Source organism: Ostrinia furnacalis, unplaced genomic scaffold (genome assembly GCF_004193835.3).
Source record: "Ostrinia furnacalis isolate ACB-3 unplaced genomic scaffold, ASM419383v2 OfSCF2054, whole genome shotgun sequence".
NCBI lineage: Eukaryota > Metazoa > Arthropoda > Insecta > Lepidoptera > Crambidae > Ostrinia > Ostrinia furnacalis.
Genome location: NW_021132293.1, coordinates 739,194 through 764,963, shown reverse-complemented (window position 1 = coordinate 764,963; position 25,770 = coordinate 739,194). Strand labels below are relative to the sequence as shown.

Sequence of the window (25,770 nt, the reverse complement as noted above, 5' to 3'; positions counted from 1 at the left end):
ATAGCCCTTTGTTTATCATAGAACGACCTAGAACCGAGAAAGTTATTATTATTTAACATATTAGGGGGGAGGGGTCTTTGTCCAGCAGTGGACATCACTAGGTTGAATGTCATAAGTAATGTAATAAAACAAAAGAAGATTTTAACCTAATTTAAACAGCCTCCCTGGTTTCCAGTGTTGCCACACAGTCGCTTCGTTCTGGAGGTCTGAGCTTTGGCCTGAACTAACATTTGACTCCGGAGATTCGTTGGATATATTATCAGGATGACGTGCTAATTGCACCTTATCTTCCTTTTCCGAGGAAGCCCTTGCCACACAAAGGCTTGCCAGTAACACCACTGCCTGAACACAGAAAACCATTTCATTTGATTAAGGATATCACACTAACAGAGATCACAATATTTCTTCAGTTCCATTTTTATAAAAACACCACTGAAACTTTACCATATCTAACTTCATTTTGTTTACAACTGGTTCTTTCTTACATCAACGCGTGAATGAGTAGAAAAATGGTTTTACGTCGCTTAAATGAACAATGCAATTTAGAGCGGATGGCTATTTCATGTTATTAGGACATATGTGGATACTGCCAGTGTAAACGGATTGTAATACATGCAGCCAACCAAAACATTATCTATGTTGTAATTAAGAAAGTCCTGCCAAGGTATGAAACTTCTTTGCGTGGCAGGATTATTATTCTTCACATTGTGAATTTTTACTCAGGTTCCCCTGTATGTGACGCTAGAACCACAGAATATAATGCTAGAACTTTCAAACTTATTTTGGGTGATCAAGGGATTGCGAGAGCAGCATACTCTCTCCAGTCTGTAGCCCTGACACACACATAAAAAGGTACCTACCTAGAGAAAAATAGATTTTCTACACGTACCTACCTAGGTACGTGTAGAAAATCTATTTTTCTATTAACTCTAAACAGAAATCTAACCTAATCTATAACAGTTTTTTTAGTTGCTTTAAGATACCGCGCCACCTTCTGACCGTCAATTTAGGTAATTAGTACAACAACATCAATCATTCACTGTTTTTTGAAAATACACTTTCTAAGTATAGAAACAGGTAATTAAGTATATCCTATTTACTGCCTGTAATACACGCAGTTAGTGAAACTGTAATTAAGTACTATAGCAGCTGTAATGGAATAACATTACACCTAGTTAGTTGCATCAGGTCTGTTGATATTTATAGGCTTCTTGATCGGTACTTATCGTGAAGGTACTCTAGTGTAAGACATAAATAATAAATCAATTCCAGTTGCTCGCTTGTCTAAAAAACTTCATTACAACACTAACTAGGTATTTCGCTAGGGAATGGTTTATAATACCGAGGTACAGTTAAATAAAACATGCATATAAAATAAAAATAAGAGCATTTTATTCAAACAAATAGGAATAAATTTATTTAACAAAATGCCATTACGTTATTAACAAGAAGACACTCTAAAACAATAAGATAAATATTAAATTTAATTACAGGTTTTCCTGTTAGGCGACCCTTCAGAGCCTGACTAAAGTGATCTAAGATCTTTAAATAAATAAATAACAACAATGACTTTAACTTTAATTACTTTTCATTGCATAATGTCATCAATTTGGTATAAGAATAACTTTGTCGGCAAATTCGTATTTAACAGAATAACTAGGTAGGTATATCACAGTTATACTTTGTTTATACTATATGAATAATAAATTATCTATTACATCGTTTCAACNTGAGGACACTAATCGCCTTAAGTCATATTGTTGACAAAATACACTCGCGAGCAAAAGTATGGCATCACCATACTTGTTCCGAGCGATCGTAAGAACTAAATGACTAATAAAAGATAAATAAAAATGGTACCATTTTAAAGGTAATGTTTTATACTTTAAATTGATATTATAAATACATACATAATCATTCAGTTCTTAAGATGGCTCGAAACCAAACACAACGGCGTGATTCCATACTTTTGCTCGTAAGTATAGTATAGGTATTGAATTTGATCACCTCAGCAGAAATATGTCATGGCAGAATTCAACTTTATTTAAATTTAATTAAATCCATCGCTTTTTGATTTAATACTGAAGTAAATTCTCATTATTTGGCAAGACAAACCGCTGTAAAATGCATAACAACCATCCAATTATTAATTTTGTGCACCTTAACAATACAAAAAATAATAAAATCGTACCAAATTATATCACCAATCGAAAGAACCACTATGACTAGTTACTACCTACTGCTAGCGAGTTGCCTCTTAAATATTTATACATTTATGTAGTTTATTTAATTTTACATTTAAAATTAATATGCGTAGTTAAAAAGCCGATACATACATACATACTACTTATAAAATATTGGAGTTATGAGAGTAGTAAGAACTAAAATTAATGGCATACTTACGTTTAATAGCTACATTAAAATGTCATACAAACCCGCCAATAAAAATTTACAAAAAACAAAAGTATTAAGATACAAAGGGTTTTTACATCAACCATCAACAATCAAAGTATTAAGATACAAAGGTCAGAGTTACTACAATAATCTTGCAATATTTTTTGTAAAACACAAATGCGGTTTGATATTGATTTCATAGTTCATACAGTGCCATTTAAGTAGTTTTCGAAATTTTAAAAACTTGATTAATGCAATACGTGGACTCTAATGAGTTAATTTGGACATTTTTCAGTTTCACTTCAGGTTCATTAAAATGTAATGTTACTTGTATGCGTAAGCAGTAAGGCGGGCATTGAGGCGTATCGAATATGCAATGGATATGCATACAACAGTTGTGTAAAACGGTTAACAATGTTGAACTGAATATTACAGGCGATTATAAAATACTTAGATATAGGCAGAAATCCCATAAGAAAATAAGTATCATAGTAAGAGCTATTTGCTACACTAGTAATACTAGTAGAGGTAAAAGGGCACAAGCTAATATCGAGAAGTTTGTAATTGGGCACTTATGAGGCGGTATAAGTTTTGAAGAGATGGCAATCACCGGTTTTACCCGTGGTCCCAAGCTCTCTACGTTTAATTTTTCACTGTATTAGAATAAATAATGTGGTACGTCTCAAAATAAATAACCGTAAATCCACTAGTGGCATATAATAAATAAATAAAAAATCTTTGGACCATTTCACACAGCGCCAGCTAGCCCCAAAGTAAGCAACTTAATGCTTGTGTTATGGGTGCTAGCTTAACGGATATACTACTTATATACTTTTTTTTAAATACATACATATTATACATAGTAACACCCAGACCCGTCACAGAAATTAAAATTCATCATTTCAATTTCTGCCCGGCCGGGAATCGAACCCGGGACCTCTCGGCATAGTAGTCCGCTCTGAACCACTACACCAAACGGCCGACAATGTAGTGGGGCCACGGGTAAAACGAAGTCAATTAGAGCAATAGGCAAGAGGATATAACTACAAATAATTATGTTCCAAACCTAATTTAGGACACTTATGTCAATTTTCACCATCAATTCCTAATTTTTAAGTGACCCCTATGGTAACACAAAACAGGAATTTTGATTTCATAGGGGTCGCTTTTAAATTAGGGATTGATGGTGAAAACGGGCATTAGGAACATTATAGGGAGCTAAAGCTATGTTTACAAGCGTATTAATCAATTAATCACATTTTAAGCTACATACAGCATTCACTTTGTTAAACTTTCAACACGTTTACTTCTAATAATAATCCCAGCAACGATAATTCTTAATCGTTGTTTAAGTTATTTGTGCTAAACAGTTCGCATCCCACAGTTGAAACAAGAGTCTTCTATTAAAATATTAATTTTAATTTGAATACTTACAACTCATCTACGTTAACTACTTCGTTATAAAATACATTAAATTACATTTAGGTGACCGGAAAAATTACGTCAAAGGCATAAAATAATGATTCCAAATATCAGGACAATACAAGCAATCTTAGACTGTGCATCCGGATGACTCAGACAGGCCATGTCATAAGGAATCCAGAATTTTGCTTTGGACGCCACTTCTACGGCCACCCTGTGTATATGGGGCGGTTTGCTTTCTTTTATTGGATAGTAAATTACATGTTTACAGTATACCTACGCAATTATAATTATCTAGTTTTTAATTTGAGTAAACTGACAGATATGATTCTTAGGCCATATCAGAAATAGCCGAATTAAATTATGGCTATCGAAAATCGCCGACTTTGACCACTCGAATTAAAAACTAAACTGCAGTTGTACTAAAGTTATATTTGTATTATATTTATGTATATTATATATTATAATAAAGTTATAGAATTCACCCAGCTAATTTTCAGGTTCACTACAATGAATATGTATAGTAAACATTGATCTTATTTCAGCATTCAATGGTAGATGGAGCTCATGCAGTTTTATTTCTATTCTGTCAAGCAGTTTCAGTCACCGCTCAATTTTCTAATGTAAATGTGTATTTTAGTCTAATTTACCATTTAGCATTCAATAGTCAAGTGACCGCACACAGTTTAAAGGACTCACTCTGAAGTTGTCTATGGCGCAATGCGAAAGGCATTCAGTCTAATGTCAGCATTCAATGGTCACCGTTGGCAAATGAACAGTTATTTCGCTGACAGTATTTTGTTTGAAAGAAGCTGGCGAATCACTGTAGCACATTTCTGTGCGTACATAGCTCAAAAATCACCGTCGGCAAAAGAGCATAATTTAGTCTAATATCAGCATCCAGTAGTCGACTAACTAATGTCAGCGTCCCCGCTAGCAGTTCGAGTTTAGATCCAAGCACTCGCCCCGCCGAGGTTGTCAAAGATGGTGCGCATGCGCAACGTGGGGCTACATTCACATGTTACGCAACTCGAAGATTATTATCGTTATTAAATGAGCATAATTTAGTCTAATGTCAGCATCCATTGGTCGAATGGAATCGTTTAATTTTATTTTGATTATCGAAAGATACTGGTGCATCGCGATGGCACATCAGTTAATCAATGGTCACTATTGGTTAATGAGCATTTAGTGTCAGCATTCAATAGTCACTGTTGGCTAATATGAGCGTTTAGTCTAATGTCATCCTCACTGACCGTTTTATCAATTGGGTTTACATCCAAGCGCTCGCCCGGAGGTTGTCGACGATGCTGGCGCGGCGGCGGTGGCACACGCGCGCACATGGCTCGAAGGCCAGCCGGCGCCAGGGTCACGAGTCGTGTAGCAGCCGCTGGTGGGAAAACGAACATCCGTTTATTGGTCAGACAAGAAGATGAATGACTAGGCAGCATGGTCTTTGACCTTAGTTGTTCCAGAAAGAACATATGAACAAAAAAAAAAATTAGTCAGAATCGTTTAATTATTTGCTAGAAATATTGGGCATTTAAGAATTACATCTCAAACTATTTTTTTTAAACTTGAATAAATCGATTGACTCAGGCGGGAATTGAATCTACTACGTTTTCGTTTACCGGGTGACTGCTCTGATCATTCATAGTATTTTTGCCACTAAGATGATTCGTCGTAAACGTGACTACCTATGTGGTACGCGTCCATTTGTCATGATAAATATAATATGGAGAGTGATGAATTTACAGATGATTTTCCTGTGATGAGTCGACTATGTATGTGGCAAAACGACAATAACCCGTAATACCAGATAATACCGTACCTGGTAGTGGGGGAACACCTCGTAAGGAGGCACGTGCAGGCCGAACTCCAGCGCCACGAGAACAGCGAACTCGAATCTCATCAAGTCTTTTCTGTTCACTCTGAACGTTGTTTCGATGCGCTAAAATAATAACGATATTTTCTATCAATCAATAGGTAAATCAATTGTATGTCAGCTTTTAAAAATATTGGTATTTGTCTCTATTTATAAACGTGTAAAGTATAGGTTAGTTTTAACATTCAATGTTGATGTTGAATAGTGCTGACAGATGTTTCAATCTATTGTTGGTAAATGATTTGCTTAATTAAAATATCTTACCTCAATAAGTGCTTTCAACATTTCACCCTTGACGTCATTCAATTTAGCCGACAGCAACAAACACGCTCCGGCGCATAATTTGCGGTTGTCCTTGTTGATTAGATTCGCCAGAATGAGTTTCTCAAAGTAAACATAAGCTTGAGCGACAGATAGCAAGTCAATCCCACCATTGTCGTGTTTGGCAATTTTTCGCATTTCTTTTTTGATACTGTAAAAGCAAAACAAAACATAATGCACAAGCTGTTACTAAAATTTGAATCACATTAATTCAAGCAGTAGAGTAAAAGAGAGTAGGAAACATAAATTCATTCCTTGATTGTGACCACACTGGCCGCAGCAAAGAGAAAGCGTGTTCGCGTTTCAAAGTTAAAGAAAAGAAGTACGTATTCAGGTACCTTCTCAGTTTGCTAAGCGTCAATTTAATGTGGGGAAACTTCTCCCTGAACTTGTCATTTAACTCTTTCTTTAGGTCTTGCGGACGCACGTAATCGATAATCGAAGTCATGTAGGACGTAAAGGTCAGGAGCGTCCGATGTTTCCCTGCTATGAGCTCTGGGTCATCTAAGACATTTGGGCAGTAGTGTACCTGTAAAAGAGGCGTTAACGTCTTGTTAATACGAGTCAATATTGCAGTAACCTAAGGTAGTCGTTAATAGAAGTTACTTCTACTTACAAATTTCTGCGACAGCAGAGATCCCTCATCCCAGTCAAAGGTTTTCATTTCAACGGTAGAGTGCGGTGGCGAAGACGCCATCGTAGTCCTCTGAGATGATTCGTAAGAAAAGCACCTGGGACACAACAATGAGGATCATTTCGATTTTTAGCTGTGAATGCAGATTTATAGGGCTAAGAAATCCTTCATACACAGTGCAAAAATTTTTGTTCTACGACAAAAATTGACGAAGTTATAGCCAAATTACTAAAAAAGTTAACTGACCGCCCGGCGCGGGGACGATGACGTCATTATATCCGATCCGAACGCTGCCGGCGCACAGTGGTCTGAGAATGAAGCTCCCATACCATAGAAACTTAATGTCAGAAATTAATAAATAAAAATATGTATTGTGTTTAGTATACCTCCCTTTGTTTTACTAATATAGTATGAAGAGTGTGAGGAGCTCCATGTGTGAGAAAAAAAATATTTTAATTTTTTTTGTATGGAACTAAACACTTAAAGTGGATTTTTTTTTAACTGAATAGAACTGAAGGGCTGGTACTCACATGAACTATTGCACCATACATGGCGATTAAGATGACATACAATTCTTGTGCCGTTGGTTGCCGCTTTGCATGTAGCAAGCTTTGGAAATTGTGAATTTTCGGTAGGTGATCTTTCAAGTCTTTGATGTTATTTTATGAAGTTATTCACCGCTTTCAATACGAGAATAGTATAGACACAACAATTTACATTTCGAACTGGGTACCTATTTGACAAAATTCAGGTCAGGTCTAGGGACAAAATTCAGGTCAGATCTAGGGAAAAAATATGTTTCCTTGTCGTCCCTGCCTGAGTGTCATTAATAATACAGTCTTTTCTATAAATCTCAGTCTGAATAGGTTCCTCTTAAACTAAGAGAATATCGGAAACGAATTAATGCACCCTGTATATTCAAATGACTTAGGGAAATAAAATATTTGTGGAAAACTTCCAAGTGTATTTACACCCGACTGTGATATGCTTGGAAAGCATGCACCTAATGGCTAAATACATGCATTTTTATACTTAATTAACTTTAAAATTTATAATCATAATTTTCTAATAAAATCAAAGAGCGTGCAATCCTAAAACTGTTAAAAATGTAATCTACAGGCGTGTAGACGCGTAAATTGACAGGGGCCTACAGTCATCCTACATCACAAGCTTTGATCACCTGTATAGGTACAAATACGACTCTTAAAACACTAGGAAAAATAGGGAATAAGCATGAACATTATATTATTAGCCTATATAATCTGCTCGTAAAATGTATAAAATTAAATTAACAGTCAAATCCGGATCAAGATCGATCTAAAGTTAATTAGTAGGTACAATTCAAGAAATGAAAGCAGTATTACCAACTTTTCGCTATAAAAGACGTAACTTTTTCTGATTAAAACATGGACCTATAAAAAAAACCTATTTTACAGTTAAATAATATCTTGCATATTCCCCGTTCTGCACTACATGCTAGGATAACGCGACATGCTATAAGGTAGCGCTTGCCTCTCCTATTTTAGATCGAGAGCGTGTAGAGTTAACTAGGTACTACTTTCATTTTCTAAACTAAAAATTTGTTAATAGTAACTGAAGGCGTCGGGGTAACATAATAGCATGTATGTACTTTGTTTTCAATAGTAAGCGTAAAAAGATCTGCGATTATTTTAGAGTTGTAGACTAGCGCAACCTTTTATCGCTTTTTTCTAATAGGTGTTAGGTGATAATATTGGTTAGTAGTCTTCCAAAACCCATGCACTATCGTAAATTCAGTTGCAGCGAATAATATAATTTGTGATTAGTAACGTTGCAATGCAATGCAATGGCTAGAGATCTCGCCGAATATTAGATAAGTATCCACTTCTTTAAGAATATTCGTTGCAACTTTAGAATTTGGATACAGAGCTTTCATTAAATGTGCATGAGAGCCTCGCACTGTGATATAATTTTAATTGAAGAAGACTGATAACTTAAGCAGTTTAAAAAGTTTTAACACAAGTTTTATAAAAAAGTTCTCTCTAATCGAATTATTGATTATGTATATCTTTATGTACATTATGTATTACTTTACTATACTACAAAACATAAAAGATCATTAGATAGCTAGCTGATTGTGTAAGTGGTAGGTAATGCGTGGCATTTATGCTCAATGTATTGATACGATTTAATTGGCAAAGCTCATAATTCCATGTTAACCCATATCTACGTACACATTTTCTGCTAACTTTTACGACAGTTCATACCTAAGTCAGCAATAATTTTCACTCGAATAATAATTATCGCCGAATGGTGTATTGGCTGGAATTAAGGCATTGAGAAACAACGCTTCGCGTCGCTTAGAACTCAATCAATCTCATCTAGTGTAGATTCAACCTTATTTAGTTGAATACCAATACCAACGGTTTACTTTAGAGAAATCAGACGAACATCTTAAGATTGATTCGAGTTCTAAGCGTCATTTCGTAATAAGTGTTTTTCAGTCACCTATTGGTGTCTCCCAACCATTGCAACACTACCTGCATGCTTTTAGAAGTACAGCGAAAATTTTATTGCTGACCGCCTATTCATGATGGACAGTAATGTAGGTAGAATCGCTTTATTAATCTAAGGTAGAATCTAAGAAAATATTGGGAAGTGTTGTGTTAATAATCATCAATAGTTAGCAAAAAATGTATATTATACTTTTCAATTTTGATTATATTTAATTAAATTAGCAGATCTAATTGCATTGCATAGCAGAATGAACTTGAAATTGATGTTTTTACCATTTTTTATCCTTGTGTCTCGTCAATAATTTTGTCCTGAAATTTAAATTTGTTAGTGATGAAATGATGTGACTGTGGCATACAATAATGCAGTGTTGTTCCTGACAAATTTAGGGTTGCCGTATTTTAATTCTAAAATTGCCGGATTTTTAAGGAAAACTAAGAAAATTGCCGTATTGTATAAAATGTTTATTTGGAAGGTTTAAATTTAAAAAAATACAAGTGATGTATTATGTACTATGCGTATACTACTTTTAAACTTACTTATTTTATTCTTCACTTTTTAAGGTTTTGAATAATTTTGTCCAAGAACCTACCCGAATAAAAGTGAAGAATCTACCAAAATGAGGAAATAACGATTTTAGACATTAAAATCTCGGAGATAAGGTTGCATTTTTGGCGTTTCTTTTCGTGGCGCTTCTACTTCATCTATGGTTTACAAGTTTTTGCGTTCCATTAGACGAAATATTTATTTTTTGTTTACTAAAACTCATGAAAAACTCATAAAACTCTACTTTACTCAATTGCCGTATATTTTGATACGGTAATCAAAGTGCTGCCGTATACCGTATTTATGGTGCCTAAGATGCCTGAATGCCGTATATTACGGCAATTGCCGTATCAAGAACAACACTGCAATAATGAAATGTTTATTGTGATATTCAAAATGCATCAAATGAATGTTTTTAATTTTATAACAAAGTATATGCCTGTGTGTTATATCAAAATATAAATACTAAAATCACACTTCCATCCATTACTTTAATCAGTATTTATGTCTGTATGTGTGTCGCAGTCGGATTGTATAATCCGCCGTTTTACATTACCACTAGGCACTTTACATTACAGCTCTGTTTTGTAATACGGCGGTTCAACGTTTAGGCGGATTGTCATTGCGATACGTTCTTCAATACGGCGGCCCACGTTTAGCCGCATCGTAGTACTATTTAGATTGTAGGGTAACCATACTTACAAAATAAAACAATGTTTAATGAAAAGAAATTTTAATAAGACAGATTTTTAGAATTATTATCTTCGTTACTGTATACTAAATAATATATTTGGCTTCAGTATTTTTTTTACTTATAAATCACAAGGGATAGCCATCTAAAAAAGTAACTCAAAACAATTAAACTTTTCTAAAAATTTTAAGAATTAATTAGATATTTGGCTTTAGTCTTTTTTAGACATTAAAAATGATCACAGGGGACAGATAACTCAAAACAATACAGTTTTAGTAATTTTTTCTGGGTTATTTTTCTTTAAGATAAAATTATCTTCACCGGCCACAGCCATAATGTCATATTTTTACACTAATAATATTGTGTAGGATTCCGCCGAACACCAGAATCCATAGCCACTTTAGCTGTTTTGATGTGGGTTATAACCTCTAAAACTCGTCCACGGTATTTTTACTGTTCCACATTGAATTATTTAATTGCACATTATAATTATTCTTAAAGTCACTGTCGACAGACATTATTATTATCACATTTTCTCAGTTAAATTCACAAATAACTGCGCAATTTAGCAATTCAATTTCTGTATCCGATGCCATTGTTGTTGTTATGTCAGGCAGCGCCACGGTATTTAAAATAGGAACTAAAAACTGTCAAAGCGGCGGGTAATGACACGCTGTTTTACATTACGGCTAGCCGTATTGAAGAACGTTTGACATTGTTTTATTTTGTAAGTATGGTCACCCTACAATCTATAGTAGTACGATGCGGCTAAACGTGGGCCGCCGTATTGAAGAACGTATCGCAATGACAATCCGCCTAAACGTTGAACCGCCGTATTACAAAACAGAGCTGTAATGTAAAGTGCCTAGTGGTAATGTAAAACGGCGGATTATACAATCCGACTGCGACACACATACAGACATAAATACTGATTAAAGTAATGGATGGAAGTGTGATTTTAGTATTTATATTTTGATATAACACACAGGCATATACTTTGTTATAAAATTAAAAACATTCATTTGATGCATTTTGAATATCACAATAAACATTTCATTATTGCAGTGTTGTTCTTGATACGGCAATTGCCGTAATATACGGCATTCAGGCATCTTAGGCACCATAAATACGGTATACGGCAGCACTTTGATTACCGTATCAAAATATACGGCAATTGAGTAAAGTAGAGTTTTATGAGTTTTTCATGAGTTTTAGTAAACAAAAAATAAATATTTCGTCTAATGGAACGCAAAAACTTGTAAACCATAGATGAAGTAGAAGCGCCACGAAAAGAAACGCCAAAAATGCAACCTTATCTCCGAGATTTTAATGTCTAAAATCGTTATTTCCTCATTTTGGTAGATTCTTCACTTTTATTCGGGTAGGTTCTTGGACAAAATTATTCAAAACCTTAAAAAGTGAAGAATAAAATAAGTAAGTTTAAAAGTAGTATACGCATAGTACATAATACATCACTTGTATTTTTTTAAATTTAAACCTTCCAAATAAACATTTTATACAATACGGCAATTTTCTTAGTTTTCCTTAAAAATCCGGCAATTTTAGAATTAAAATACGGCAACCCTAAATTTGTCAGGAACAACACTGGCTCAAAGCGGCGGGTAATGACACGCTGTTTTACATTACGGCTAGCCGTATTGAAGAACGTTTGACGCCGAATACAATCCGGCGGATTTTCATTCAGCCGTATTCAATCCGGCTAAACGTTAAGCCGCCGTATTACAAAACAGAGCTGTAATGCAAAATGCCTAGCTGTAATGTAAAACGGCGGATTATACAATCTGACTGCGACATGTGTATTACATAAATATTACCAAAGCTTGTAGTAATGTGAATGATTCAATAAACTGAATGATGTAGTTTAAGTTTATAAGTACTTACCTACATAAATGTAATAATATAATCTTATCACTTTTAGAATCAGTATGAAACAAATTCAGTTGAGATAAACATTACTATAGGTGTACCAGAATCTCATGGCAAACAAAAATATTGGAAAAGTGTGTTTTTCATATGGCAATTGTCTATGGTTTAATTGTCACCTGTCAAAGAAAATTATGAAATCTGTCAGTCGCTGCAAAAATTTTGTAATCTCTTCTTGACTATTTGTTATTTTTGTGAAAAAGTCGAAAAAGCTCAAGTAAGTCATATTGTTTTCAATGTGAATTGTAAAATAAGGCAAAATTCAAAGTCAATCTTTGATTCTAAACACGCCGTCGAGTTGACAGTGAGTTGGACTGAAATGTTTGATACATTTAGCTTATTACCCAACTGCGTCAGAAGGAGGGTTATGTTTTTTTATTCTTACTTAATAGCTGCTTTATCGATGTTTTCAGGTATATCTCACAAATTGGTGCAGAGGAATGGTCAAAATGTTATGACCATGTAAAGAAAATTGAAAAAGATTTCATCAAGCAAGATTGAATAATGGAGAAGTTTCCAATTTTTTTCTTTTAAATAAACTTGAAATAAATATAAGTAAAACTAATAATAATTGTGAAAGAATCATGAAAATATCTCTACAAATAAATAAGTTACAGGGCCCTAAAGTTGCGCATAACTATTCACGCCGTTTTGATCGGTGTATTCACGCACGACAGTCATTTGGGGTACAAACAGTAAATCACCCCAGAGCCCCGATTACGGTAATTTTTAACGTCAACAATCCAGACACGCTTCTCGATTCTGCGATACGATTGGTCGTTCAACAGCGTACGTCAGCTGTTTTGACCAATCGTATCGCAGAATCAGAAACGCGTCTGGATTGTAGACGTTATAAAAGTTACCGTAATCGGCACCCTGATCCAGTGCTGTTGACAGATCCATATTTTTTTAAATCTATTTCTATTTTTTTAAGTCACTCAAGATTTTCTCTTAGTAAAATGTTGTAACCTTTTTTTAAATATCCCAGACCTGGCCATTTATACAAAAAGAACGGCACCGCCTACTGTTCCAATTCCACGCTAAAATAAGTATGTAGGTAATTTAAATAATTAATTTCCCAGACATTTCTAGAACGATTTTAAAAAAAACTTCACCGTCTTTTTAGTTTTGGTATATATTTTAATCCCATTCAGAGAAATATAGTTTTTTTTAACATCAGGAAACTTCTCCATTGAAATGTTGGAAGAACAATTTATTTACAACACCTCTTTATCTTGATCATCTATTGAAGAACAAGAAATGCAAGTGGAGTTCTTAGAATCGTTTTCTAGTTCTGAATGAAGTGATAAGTTAATTAAAAGTAGGTATGGTGCATAATAAAATTAGTTAGTTACTTTAAGTACATAATATACGATTTATTTATAACAACATTCTTCATACTCATACCAACCTAAAATGTATATTCGTACTTCATGTTCATTAATATAAAAGTCATAAAAGTAAAAAATTAAATAGTATCAAGATCGTTTATTCCAATTTCCCCAGTATTGCTCTCAACAAAGTTTATTTTCCCTATTTGCCATGAGATTCTGGTACACCTATAGTTGGCTGCTTATGAATGGGTCATTTCTAAATTACAAATTCTTGTCAGTTTTATGAATAAAAGTAATAAAGGGAGGACTTAATCATGTATTATTATGTAGTAGGCTTAGATGTAGTAGGTAAAATAGAGGGAAGCATAATAAGAAAATATAACTTTTCCATTGGAGCAACATCAAAGTTGGAAAACAAATCATAATTTATACTTAGTTTAGTTATAGGAGGTGTACACTTCTTTGGATATATCAGTTTCAGTGTAATGTACAAAGATAAGGGCCTAAATAAACTAAATAATAATACAATGTTATTCAAAACATACAACATATTATCACTGTTATGAAGTGTCTATCACTTTAATTTTGATCATAGTAGATAAGATAATTCAGTGTATCAAAAACAGTGATTTGATATTGAGGCTAAAATATCGTCTAAAAGACATGCATAAGTGTAAGCATATAAAATCATACTTTATGTAATTAATAGGTACCTACTTATTTATTAAATTGCTTACCTGGCTATAACATGGGGATGACGATTTAAAATTTTCCAACTGGCTTTATCAGTGAAATCACCTTCATACATTTTTTTATATTGTTCTCTTGTGCATACTCGTGATGGCACCAACAATTTAGAGTATGAAATATCTTGGCCATTTTCTTCTTTTTCTAAGCCAAGAAGATCGAAGGGATCTACCCCATTGTCAGTGATTGATGATAGTGGTCTAGGTCCAGATGTATTACGCCTTCTCACACCATCTTTTCTAAGATCAGTACTGTATAAGATAATAAAAGCTTTAATAATGGAAAAACAGTTCTTATTAATATTTGTAAAAAATTGTATGTAAGTTGCTTTGCTTACCGTACACTACGGATAGTTTTTGAATATGGAATAGTACTGAACACCACACATGGCACACCTTGAGATGGGGCAAAGGCAAGTCTTTCATCTTTGAATGATACACCTCTTGTGGCACGAACTAGTCTCACCTCCTTATTTACTAAATGATTTTCTGGTATACAAGTGTTGCTGGAGCGGAATCGGCCTGAAAATTTATTAATTTAATTATAAATTATGTGCGATTAATTTATTTGCAGTATAATAATTTAACTTTGTGTAAGTAGGTATAACCTTTACCAAAGTTCAGGCTTTCTGAGCTACTTCTATCATCTGTTGTGGCTCCAGTAAGTGAAACAAGATGACCCTTCTTGGTTTTAGTAGCTGGATGTTTATCTTTGAATGAGTCTGTGTTTCCTGTTGAACATCTGGAATAGAATAATATGTCATTAACAGTTTTTCTATTTAAAATAATTGTAATTTTAAAGATTATAATCATTTGTACTTCACCTCTCTCTAAATGCATGAGTAGCACTACTTTTTACAGGAGTGACTGTTGCTGTGAGCTCAGAGTCAGAACTCAAAGAATGGTTATCAGCCCCAAGACGGTGCACAGGACTTGCTTGTGGTCCCTTAGATCTAGGGCGAACGCCATTTCTAAGAGTTACCTCTTTTTCATTGTGTACATCACGCACTGCGTCAGTTTTATCAATCTTCAGAGACTTTTCTGCAATCTGAGCTAATTCTGTGTCCTTGAATGTTCCATCAAGCGATATATTTGACAAAAAGGTTACAGCAGCCAGCCGCCGCCTTGCTTTCTCATATTTGCTTCGATTACTCGTCATAATTATTGATATTTCTTTTCTTGGATCTATTAATGCACCAGACCAGATGTTTTGCCCTATTTTTATTTATGTAATTCAAGTGTGGAGAATAGTTAAGTGGACTATGATTTATTTTTGTAACGTAAATATGCAAGCAAATTTAACACAAATATTTCACAAAACGGATAATCTTCCTTTCGAATTGTGTAATAATTAAATTAAAATAAAAAATGAAAATAATCGTAAACCGCAAACTTCCGCAGACACATGAAATGACACTGATGACATATGTCAAATACACATGTCTGTCATATTCCAGTTAATTCCAGTGAGTTCATAATACGATGAAGAGAACATCATAAAATATGGAACTGAAAACCACATTTTATTTCTTTTTAGATCGCTCAATGGGAGTTGAAGCCATAAGAAGTCATTGAAGTCTGTTTAGGCTTATCACGCTGCAGCGCTGATATCTAGCGTTGCGTATTCAGAATTCTTATTAGGTATTTTTAATATTATTATCGCTTGTTGATGCGAAATGCGTATTCCATTTGTTATTAAATCTTTGGTGTCAAACTTTCTGTCAATGTCACCTACTTTAGAAGTGTCAAAACTTACTTTTGTATCACAGGTGTAGTCGTCGAAATTCTGATCAAAATAAGAAAAATACCAATAAAATAATGGAAGCTAGCGTTTCTGGGTCTACTACGTCTTCTAGAGCTACCAGGTTTATGATGGAAGGGGTTGGAGCTCGTGTAATAAGAGGGCCAGATTGGAAATGGGGCAAACAGGTAATGCTAGCAGCGTTACAAAAATTTTGTTTACATATTTTATACTTATTTGTTACTCAAGTCAGCCAGATTTCTATCTTCTAATAAATTACATTTTGCAGGACGGCGGTGAGGGTCATGTTGGCACGGTTCGTAATTTCGAATCTCCTGAAGAAGTAGTGGTAGTGTGGGATAATGGAACTGCAGCAAACTATCGATGTTCAGGAGCTTATGATTTACGTATATTGGACAGTGCACCCACTGGTGTTAAACACGAAGGCACCATGTGCGACACGTGTCGACAGCAGCCAATTTTTGGTAAATATTTCCACTTGAATGACTTAAACTTTAGTTGTTTCTCACTTATCTTATTTCATTATTGTTTTTTCCAGGTATCCGCTGGAAATGTGCTGAATGCAGTAATTATGATCTTTGTTCAGTGTGTTATCACGGAGATAAACATCATTTGCGTCACAGGTTTTATCGCATCAGTGCACCAGGAGCACAGAGGTGCCTTGTTGAGCCTAGAAGGAAAAGTAAAAAACAAGCCGTCAGAGGCATTTTCCCTGGAGCCAGGGTTGTCAGAGGGGTTAATATTTTATTATTTAATAATCATTTATCTGTTCTTATTTATTATTTTAAAATTAATTACTACTGGTAGTTTTACTATTGATCTGTTGATTGTCATACTTTTTAACCATATCACTAGTCTAGAGGCTTTAAGTTTTCATTAAACTTTTTAAGGTGGATTGGCAATGGGAAGACCAAGATGGTGGTAATGGCAGGAGAGGCAAAGTGAATGAAGTCCAGGACTGGTCAGCTGCCAGCCCTCGCTCAGCTGCGTATGTTGTTTGGGATAATGGTACAAAGAACTTATACAGAGTTGGGTTTGAGGGAATGGCAGATCTCAAGGTATGATTAGTATCTCAGATTGATATAAACCTACTATCATTTGTATTAATTGTATAAAGCTTCAGTCATCAAACATTTGAAGAAATATCTGGAACTAATTACTCATAAACAGGTTTAACCCTACACTGTTAGAAAATTTTGCTAATTAGTTAAGTTTACTGTGGTTTTCAAGCTGTTAGGTGGAAACAGTGAACTGGTTTCATCTTACCTAGATTGAAATATTTTAAAATCCCTGTTTCAAACTAATACAAATATATTTTTTTATTACATAAGAGGCTGTAATTACTTCAATTATGTCTGTACAGGTTGTAAATGATGTAAAAGGTCAGAATGTTTATAAAGAACATCTACCATTGTTGGGAGAACTAGGCCCAGGGCGTACTGGGCCACATGGTCTACAAGTTGGAGATCAAGTAAGTTACATTTTACTTTTTATATCTACTTTAGATAATAAAAAAATACAAAGTATGTAATGAATGATGAATCAATTGTACTAACTCATCACTTCTCATTGATGACTTAAATTATGTTTAGTGCTATGATGTCATTTTTAAAATCACCAAAATATGTATGAATGGTTGCTGCATTGCATTTATTCAACTACTACAATTAAAAATTGATGGGTAATGACTTACTGTCATTCGAATTAACATTGAAATAATCGTATAACATTTATTTTCAGGTGAATGTAGACCTTGACCTTGAAATAGTGCAGTCATTGCAACATGGTCATGGGGGATGGACTGACGGCATGTTTGAGTGCCTTGGCTCAACTGGCACTGTTGTCGGAATTGATGAGGATCATGATATCGTGGTGACTTATGCCAGTGGTAACAGGTGGACCTTCAATCCTGCTGTGTTAACTAAGGTATGACTAGTAAGGGCTACATATAGCCTAAGGTAAAATTAGGCTGTCTTACATGTAACATTTTTAATTTAACCTGACTCCTTATTAGAAACCATAAATAATAAGCTATTACAGCTCCCAAGTTTTTCTGAGTCTGAGCTATCACTACAGATTTATGGCCATTAAAATGCCACTAACGAATGTTTCAAATTGGGTCCACTGTGTCCACATTGGAATGTTCCACTAAATATGTGGTAAAGTCTGAGGTGAAACTGAGCTGAAGTAAGTCTGTATATTTATCACTACCTTAAAGACTTTCTGTCTTGGAACTATAGGATATTAGCGTCATCATTCACAAGACAATTGTGTAGTTCAATTGACTAGTGGTGTCAAATGGTCTTAATTAAAATAGTCATGTTATACAGGGTGGAAACGATAAGTGATCTCACTCGATTATTTCTAAACTATACAAGATATCCATAAACTGGTTACTGATCCTGAAAGTGCTTTAAGAGCTCTATCCAACGGTACCAATAATAGGTTACCAAATTAACTGGATCTATCCGAAAATTCAATGTTTCCGGCTTCCATACATTTAGTAAAATCACATAATATTAAAAACTATACAAGATATCCAAAACCTGGTTACTGATCCTAAAGGTGCTTCAGGAGCTCTATCCAATGGTACCAATAATAGGTTACAAAATAAACTGGATCTATCCGAAAATTCAATGTTTCCAGCTTCCATACATTTAGTACTGCCACAGTCATGGCACTTATGTCTTGATAATATTATAGCAAGTAAAGCCTAAAACCAATGTTTTTTATGAATAATTTAAAATAAGAATGCAATTTGGAGTTCAATTTAAGTGTTTATTTATTGAATAAAAATATTAACACTTCCAATATTGTGTGGCTGGCATACATTTAGTATGGAGCCTGAAAACATTGAATTTTCGGATAGATCCAGTTAATTCTGTAACCTATTACTGATACCGTTTGAAAGAGCTCGTGAAGCACTTTCAGGATCAGTAACCAGTGTTTCGATATCTTGTATAGTTTAGAAATAATCGAGTGAGATCACTTATCGTTTCCACCCTGTATAGGTGTGCAGCGGTAACCTGAGCGCGTCGACTTCGGCCGGCGGCGCAGCGGGTGGGGGCTTCGCGGTGGGCGATCTCGTGCAGGTTTGCGCGGACCAGGAACGCGTTAAAGCGCTGCAGCGAGGCCACGGGGAGTGGGCCGAGGCTATGGCTCCAGTAAGTGTAATAAATAAAAAATATCCGAGATTAGGTACACTCGGCGCCATTTTGTCGTGTTTAATTTGAGGCAAATCATGAGCACCAAAAAACTGAAAAAACAAAGGGCGCATTTGTATCCTAGTATAATTTTAACCCTACTACTGCATGAGAGTAATAATGGTAGTTAGTGCTCCAATCACTATGCAAAATACAGTGTGTCCGGTCACCAGTGTCCGACCCGTTAAGGCGCAGTAATATGATCAATTTTATCGACAAATTCTTAAGTTAGTGGTTAGTGGTTAAAGTCGTAACTTTAATGTATTCATTTTAGACTCTCGGCAAAATTGGGCGCGTGCAACAAATATATCACGACAACGACCTCAAAGTAGAAGTGTGTAACACGTCATGGACCTACAACCCGAATGCTGTCACTAAAGTCGCCTCATCTGATGGAAGCATTCCGGGAAACTCGTCAGGTAAGACCCGAAATCCCTCTCCTACTCTTTTTCTAATCGCCTTGAAAAACTAATTTGAGGTGGAATTGTGTAAATCAATCGTAATCGTTTGACAGTTCATATCGTACGATAAAGTCAGTTAAACAAAGCGTTTGACAGACCAATCGTACGATATGAACTGTCAAATGATTACGATTGCTTTACACAATTCCAGCACTGTAAGCAATTCCTAAGTTGATACATAAAAGCAACTTACGTCAATACTTCATGATATTTCGTGACATGAATATCTTCTTATTTTGTTTATTTTTATTTAGAGTAACTTTACAAAATCCGCTAGCAAAGTAGCTCTTTAATAAGATCAACACCCATTTTGTCCTTATCTAGCCACATGCCCATTTTTCTGATTTTTCTGTGGCCATTTTAACTTTTAGGCGAGCGTCTCTCGGCCCTTCTGAAGAAGCTGTTTGAATCCCACGTGACGGGAGACGCCAACGAGGAGCTAGTGAAAGCGGCTGCTAACGGCGACGCCGCGCGATGTGCAGAGATACTTGCGCGCACTGACGGTGCACATGCTGACGTCAATGGTGTCTATGGCGGACACACCGCCCTGCAGGTAACAGATCAGTTCTACACTATTAGACTTGCCAGGCAGTACTAAAGAAAGCAACCAGTAAATAGTGCAGGCGACGCCACGCGCTGCGCAGAGAATACTCACGTACACTGACGGTGCGCATGCTGACGTCAATGGTGTCTATGGCGGACACACTGCCCTGCAGGTAACACATCAGTTCTACACTATTAGACTTGCCAGGCAGTACTAAAGAAAGCAACTAGTAAATAGTGCAGGCGACGCCACGCGCTGCGCAGAGAATACTCACGTGCACCGATGGTGCGTTCGCTAACGTCAACGGCGTCCACGGCTATGTCAGAGGCTGCACTACATGCTAGTATCTGAAAATGCTGATAGCAACCAATAAATAGTGAAGGCGGCTGTTGACGGCGACGCCGCACGCTGCGCAGAGATACTGGCGTGCAATGCACTGACGGCGCGTACGCTGACGTCAACGGCGTCCACGACTATCCCACAGAGGCTGCACTATATTATGCTAGTATCTGAGATTACTGATAGCAACCAGTAAATAGTGAATGCGGCTGCTGACGGTGACGCCGCACGCTGCGCAGAAATACTTGCGCGCACTGACGGTGCGCACGCTGACGTCAATGGTGTCTACGGTGAACACATCGCGCTACTGGTAACACATTAGACTATCTAGTCTTATCTCGAAATACTCTCTCACTGCTGGCACGCAGGATTATACATAGATTGGAACCAGTGAATAGTGAAGGCGGCGACGTCGCACGCTGTCATCGGCGGCGTCTACGGCTGATAAATCGCGCTGCAGGTGACACACGTTCGACTAAATACACTGTCGCCGTGACGTGTATAGATGCAGCCAGTAATAATGCAGGCAACGCCGAGCGTTGCGATTTTTTAAGGAGAATAACGCTAGTGACTTACATTGCACCATTATGAACACAACCGACTCTTAATTGCCGTTAAAACGCCAAAATTTTAAAAATATTGTCGAGACAAATAAAAACGAACAATAGTTGGTTGCAGACGCCGCCTGCATGTTTACTGGCAGCTAACAATAAACGTGCATTGGCCACGCCCTAGGTCTTGTTTCGGAATATTAATGGTTCGAGGCTAAAAGAACGATAACATTGTGCAGTCAAATCGTAATAGTTCTGAGCTCTAGAAATTATTTCATAGCACGCAAACCTTATCTATTACTAATACCTATATTAATCTTTGTGATGTCATCATCGTTCGTCCTAAAAGACCTTTCCAGTTATTAAAATTGTTCCCCCATGCTCTATAATACTCTATTTATTTATAACTTGATCTTCCAGAATACTAATTTAAATGCATGCCTATTGTTTACTATTTTGTTGTCAGTGGGCTAGTAATTTGTCTAGCTAGAGTTTTTAACTCTAAGAAAGGTTAAAAATCTCTAGGTTAAAGACAAATTCGATCTCAGATACGAGCCGTAAAGAACTTCTCAGGTGGTTCAATCGGTCTGACGGCTTAGCTCTCCTTCCGAAACACGGAATCATATTTCAGATATATACCTACCTAATCATAATCAAACTTGTTAACATTATTGAAAAATAATTTTGTTTTTTTTTCAATAAAGTTTGCTATTAAAAATGCTAACCAAATCTGTTATATCCAGGCAGCCGCCCAGAACGGCCACGTGGAAGTGATTCGAACATTAGTGGAAGTGGGCGCCGAGGCTGATGCTGAAGACCGCGACGGTGACCGAGCGGCGCATCACGCGGCTTTTGGCGATGAGCCCGCGGCGCTGCGAGCGTTAGCCGCCGCCGGCGCAGACCTCAACGCAAGGAACCGCCGAAGGCAAACGCCGTTGCATATAGCAGTCAATAAAGGCCATTTGGGAGTCGTCCGGACGCTGTTACAACTGGGAGTCCATCCTAGTTTGCAGGTTAGTTGTTGAGGTTTTTAACGCAAGGAACCGTTGAAGGCAAACGCCTCTGCATATAGCAGTCAATAAAGGCCATCTGGGAGTTGTCCGGACACTTAAAACTGGGGGTCTATCCTAGTTTGCAGGTTAGTTCGTTAGCTTTTTTTATAAACAGGCTTAAGCGTAGTCCTGATACATGCCTTAGCCGCCGCCAGCGTAGACCTTAACGCAAGGAACAGCCGAAGGCAAACGCCGCTGCATATAGCACTCAATAAGGGCCATCTGGGTGTCGTCCGGACGCTGTTACAACTGGGGGTCCATCCTAGTTTGCAGGTTAGTTTTTATAAATAGGTTTATGCGTTGTCTTGATACGTGCATTAGGTGACACCGACGCAGACTTGAACGCAAGGAACCGCCGAAGGCAAACACCGCTGCATATAGCAGTCAATAAAGGCCATTTGGGAGTCGTCCGGACGCTGTTACAACTGGGGGTCCATCCTAGTTTGCAGGTTAGTTGTTGAGCTTTTTAACGCAAGGAACCGTTGAAGGCAAACGCCTCTGCATATAGCAATCAATAAAGGCCATCTGGGTGTTGTCCGGATGCGGTTGCAACTGGGGGTCCATNGTTAGTTGTTGAGCTTTTTAACGCAAGGAACCGTTGAAGGCAAACGCCTCTGCATATAGCAATCAATAAAGGCCATCTGGGTGTTGTCCGGATGCGGTTGCAACTGGGGGTCCATCCTAGTTTGCAGGTTAGTTTTTATAAACAGGCTTATGCGTAGTCTTGATACGTGCATTAGGTGCCGCCGACGCCGACTTGAACGCAAGGAACCGCCGAACGCAAACACCGCTGCATATAGCAGTCAATAAAGGCCATTTGGGTGTCGTCCGAACACTGTTACAACTGGGGGTCCATCCTAGTTTGCAGGTTAGTTCTTGAGCTTTTTTATAAACAGGCTTAAGCGTAGTCTTGATTTATATACTGTTACAACGGAGGGTAAATCCTAATTTGCAGGTAGTCCTTTAGCTGTTATACAAACTTTTTTTTGAGTTGTTAATATTTTTTAAGGCGACAAGGTCGCTCGCACTTACTTAAAGGCAATTAATGCAATGTACCTCCGCAGTCAAACGCCATTATTTTAGTTGTAGGCTAGTACCTTCTTTCGTATATATGAATACCGTAGCCCGAATACGAGAAACCGCCACAAGTAAACTTTATTCTACCTAACGGGTGTTTTTTTAGAGGTATACAACTTTAAATTGGTTACACTGTTTCTAGTGATAGTTAACTTGATAGTTGGGGGTACATTTGTGGACAGTAGGTTTTGCCATTTCATAATTAAATAGAATTACTTCAGAACAACTCTTGCAAATTGTGTAAAAATGTATTTTAAAAATCATGGTTCAGTTTTCCATACAAACGTCCATATTACGGTCGACGTAATTTTCGTAACCGTTAATTCCTCGGATGAATGATATTAATGTGGCAGAGCTATGGTTTCAACAAGATGGTGTTACCATCCAACCAGCACGCGACACATTCAATTTATTGCGGGAAACATTCGATGAGCGCATAATTTCACGTGATGGATCTTTGAATTTGCCTCCACAATCGGGTGATCTCACACAGACCTATGGATTATCCACTAGTGCGCAGATAAACTACGGAATTCATTGCCAACATTCATCGCGTTATTGCCAATGTATGGCCCCAGTTGCTCGAAAAAGAAATTGAAAATTGGACATCTGACTACTATTTCAGTTAGAAGTATTTTTTATGGGTTCTTTTGCGTCATCACCAAGGGATTCTATTTGCTCATTGTTTTCCGTTCTTTTTATTATTGCATCAAACTTTTACCCCTATTTTCAAAAACAGATAAACTTTATTTCTATTTATACGTCGAAACGCCATACTTAAAAGCCTGACTCGTACAAAATGTGACCCCTCGTTCGTTTATCGTTAGATTTTGTAAGTAATAAGTATTTTTTTAAATAAAACGGGGTGTTTCACGAATGCTATTATACGGAGTTTTCTTATAATAGGATACTAGCATCGTCGTTGTTGCCTTGCATGCGCGCTGGGATGCTAATCAGTACACAAGGTAGGACTTTTACGACAATATCCACCAGCTCTCTGTGTTACGAGCGTGTTCAGAACTTTAAACGTCTCATTTGCTCGAGGCTCGAGTATATTACTTAGGTACACTGGGTCTTGTTTGTTTACAAAATACTAGACCTCCACTCGCGGTTTTACCCGCATGGAATTAAGTTTCTGATTCAACACAATTTAAGTTTTGCGTGCGCAATAGTTTCAAGTTCACGGGGGACTCTCAGACTGTGCCTGTGTCGTCCATTTCGGTTCATTTTATCGTCTCAATATAGAACACAAAATATCATAACATATTCGTTACACGAGCCATTTGGAGCCACTCTTTGATGCTACAAAATAACATAAAATCGGAACCTTTTAGATTGTCTTAGTAAATTCTCAGAACTTGGCACATATATCTATATTAATTCAATAGAATAGTGGCTTAGAGCTATTCGTTAGCGGATTTCAAACTAACAAAGCAAATACATGCTAATATCATAATGAAAACACAGATTTTGCGATAATCATCCATCCCACTCGCGGTATTCACGCTATTTACGACAGAGCTTTGCGCTAAGCTTATTAAACTAACGACCTGTAATTGCCTTCACATCAGTCGTAGGACAAATAAATGATTCTGCGGCATGTGGTGGAGCAAATGCTATTACGGCAATCAATTCAACATTCTATAAGTTCGTTGTTGTGTTGCTTTAATTTGCATAACATTAGTAACTATAAAGGAGAATCTTCTTTATTTTTATTTCATGTATGTATGTAGTAAGTTTGCTTACTCTGCATTAAAAGCACAAATAGAAATAGGTACCTTATTATCAAGTTTGCCAGTTACATATTTAATTTCACTGCCTACATTATCATACTTTCGTAGTTAAACGAGAGTAGTTGAACTGTTGGGAAGTAGCAACTATAGTGTTTGTTCAGACGTTGTCTTGGAACACGGCGCAATACCCGGCAGAGTTAGCTAGTTACGTAACTTGGTGTTCCTGTTCCGAAGCTTGTTAAATTAACAAGATTGCTATTGATTTTTTGGGGTGAATTTATTCATAAAAATGCAAATGAAATGCCTCATGTCATGAACAGGTATAGATTGTTTAAACTCGTATACGCGTGGCACCGTATACTCGTATTATAGAATAGAATGGGTGACCCATTCGGTTAAATTATCATAACTTCACGAACAAAAAATATCGATGTTTCTGGGAATTATAATCAACTAGCTTTCCGTCCGCGGCTTCACCCGCGTGGAATTTTGTCTGTCACAGAAAAACATTATCGCGCGCATCCATGTTTCAAAAACCGGGATAAAAACTATCCTATGTCCTTTCCCGGGACTCAAACTATCTCTATGCCAAATTTCATCAAAATCGGTTCAGTAGTTTAGGCGTGAAAGCAAGACAG

At 36.5% G+C, this 25,770-nt stretch overlaps 2 protein-coding genes across 11 annotated transcripts in view; one reads left to right on the top strand and one right to left on the bottom strand.

Annotated features, from left to right (window-relative positions):
• Positions 1-17: 17 nt before the first annotated feature.
• Positions 18-15,829, bottom strand: LOC114354580 (CDK5 and ABL1 enzyme substrate 2). 5 transcript variants are annotated; one of them, XR_003656028.1, is made up of 12 exons: positions 15,235-15,829; positions 15,019-15,152; positions 14,749-14,932; positions 14,402-14,662; positions 9,425-9,460; positions 6,639-6,753; positions 6,361-6,551; positions 5,966-6,173; positions 5,648-5,767; positions 5,073-5,206; positions 147-342; positions 18-27 (listed from the first exon to the last, which is right to left on the bottom strand). XR_003656028.1 is itself a non-coding variant. In XM_028307034.1 (10 exons), the coding sequence occupies exons 1-10, from the start codon at positions 15,567-15,569 to the stop codon at positions 5,186-5,188; spliced, it is 1,605 nt and encodes a 534-aa protein (XP_028162835.1). In that variant the 5' UTR covers positions 15,570-15,829; the 3' UTR covers positions 2,082-5,185. The 5 variants fall into 5 exon arrangements, 4 of the variants coding, with proteins under 4 accessions (XP_028162835.1, XP_028162836.1, XP_028162837.1 ...); XM_028307034.1 differs by lacking the exons at positions 18-27; positions 147-342 and having other exon boundaries at positions 2,082-5,206; XM_028307035.1 differs by lacking the exons at positions 18-27; positions 147-342 and having other exon boundaries at positions 2,082-5,206; positions 15,025-15,152.
• A 131-nt stretch (positions 15,830-15,960) lies between these two features.
• mib1 (E3 ubiquitin-protein ligase mind bomb 1) overlaps positions 15,961-25,770 on the top strand; it is a 146,538-nt gene continuing 136,728 nt past the window's right edge. For 5 of the 6 annotated variants that reach the window (XM_028307031.1, XM_028307033.1, XM_028307027.1 and 2 more), the window contains exons 1-10: positions 16,161-16,339; positions 16,441-16,636; positions 16,711-16,907; positions 17,063-17,230; positions 17,536-17,643; positions 17,913-18,098; positions 19,184-19,336; positions 19,650-19,794; positions 20,208-20,389; positions 22,014-22,283. In XM_028307031.1, the coding sequence (XP_028162832.1) occupies positions 16,229-16,339; positions 16,441-16,636; positions 16,711-16,907; positions 17,063-17,230; positions 17,536-17,643; positions 17,913-18,098; positions 19,184-19,336; positions 19,650-19,794; positions 20,208-20,389; positions 22,014-22,283 (1,716 nt within the window). In that variant the 5' untranslated portion in view covers positions 16,161-16,228. Of the gene's footprint in view, positions 16,052-16,160; positions 16,340-16,440; positions 16,637-16,710; positions 16,908-17,062; positions 17,231-17,535; positions 17,644-17,912; positions 18,099-19,183; positions 19,337-19,649; positions 19,795-20,207; positions 20,390-22,013; positions 22,284-25,770 lie in introns of those variants that run through there. The other variant, XM_028307028.1, reaches the window with a different exon arrangement.

Bases quoted from the DNA above. Each gene is read 5' to 3' on its own strand.
- LOC114354580 (XM_028307034.1), bottom strand. From the start codon at position 15,569: ATGACGAGTAATCGAAGCAAATATGAGAAAGCAAGGCGGCGGCTGGCT. The intron at 9,461-14,401 runs GTAAGCAATTTA...TTTAAATTTCAG, and splicing joins CATCCCCATGTTATAGCCAG to GACAAAATTATTGACGAGAC. The intron at 6,174-6,360 runs GTACCTGAATAC...TTGCTTTTACAG, and splicing joins ACGCTTAGCAAACTGAGAAG to TATCAAAAAAGAAATGCGAA.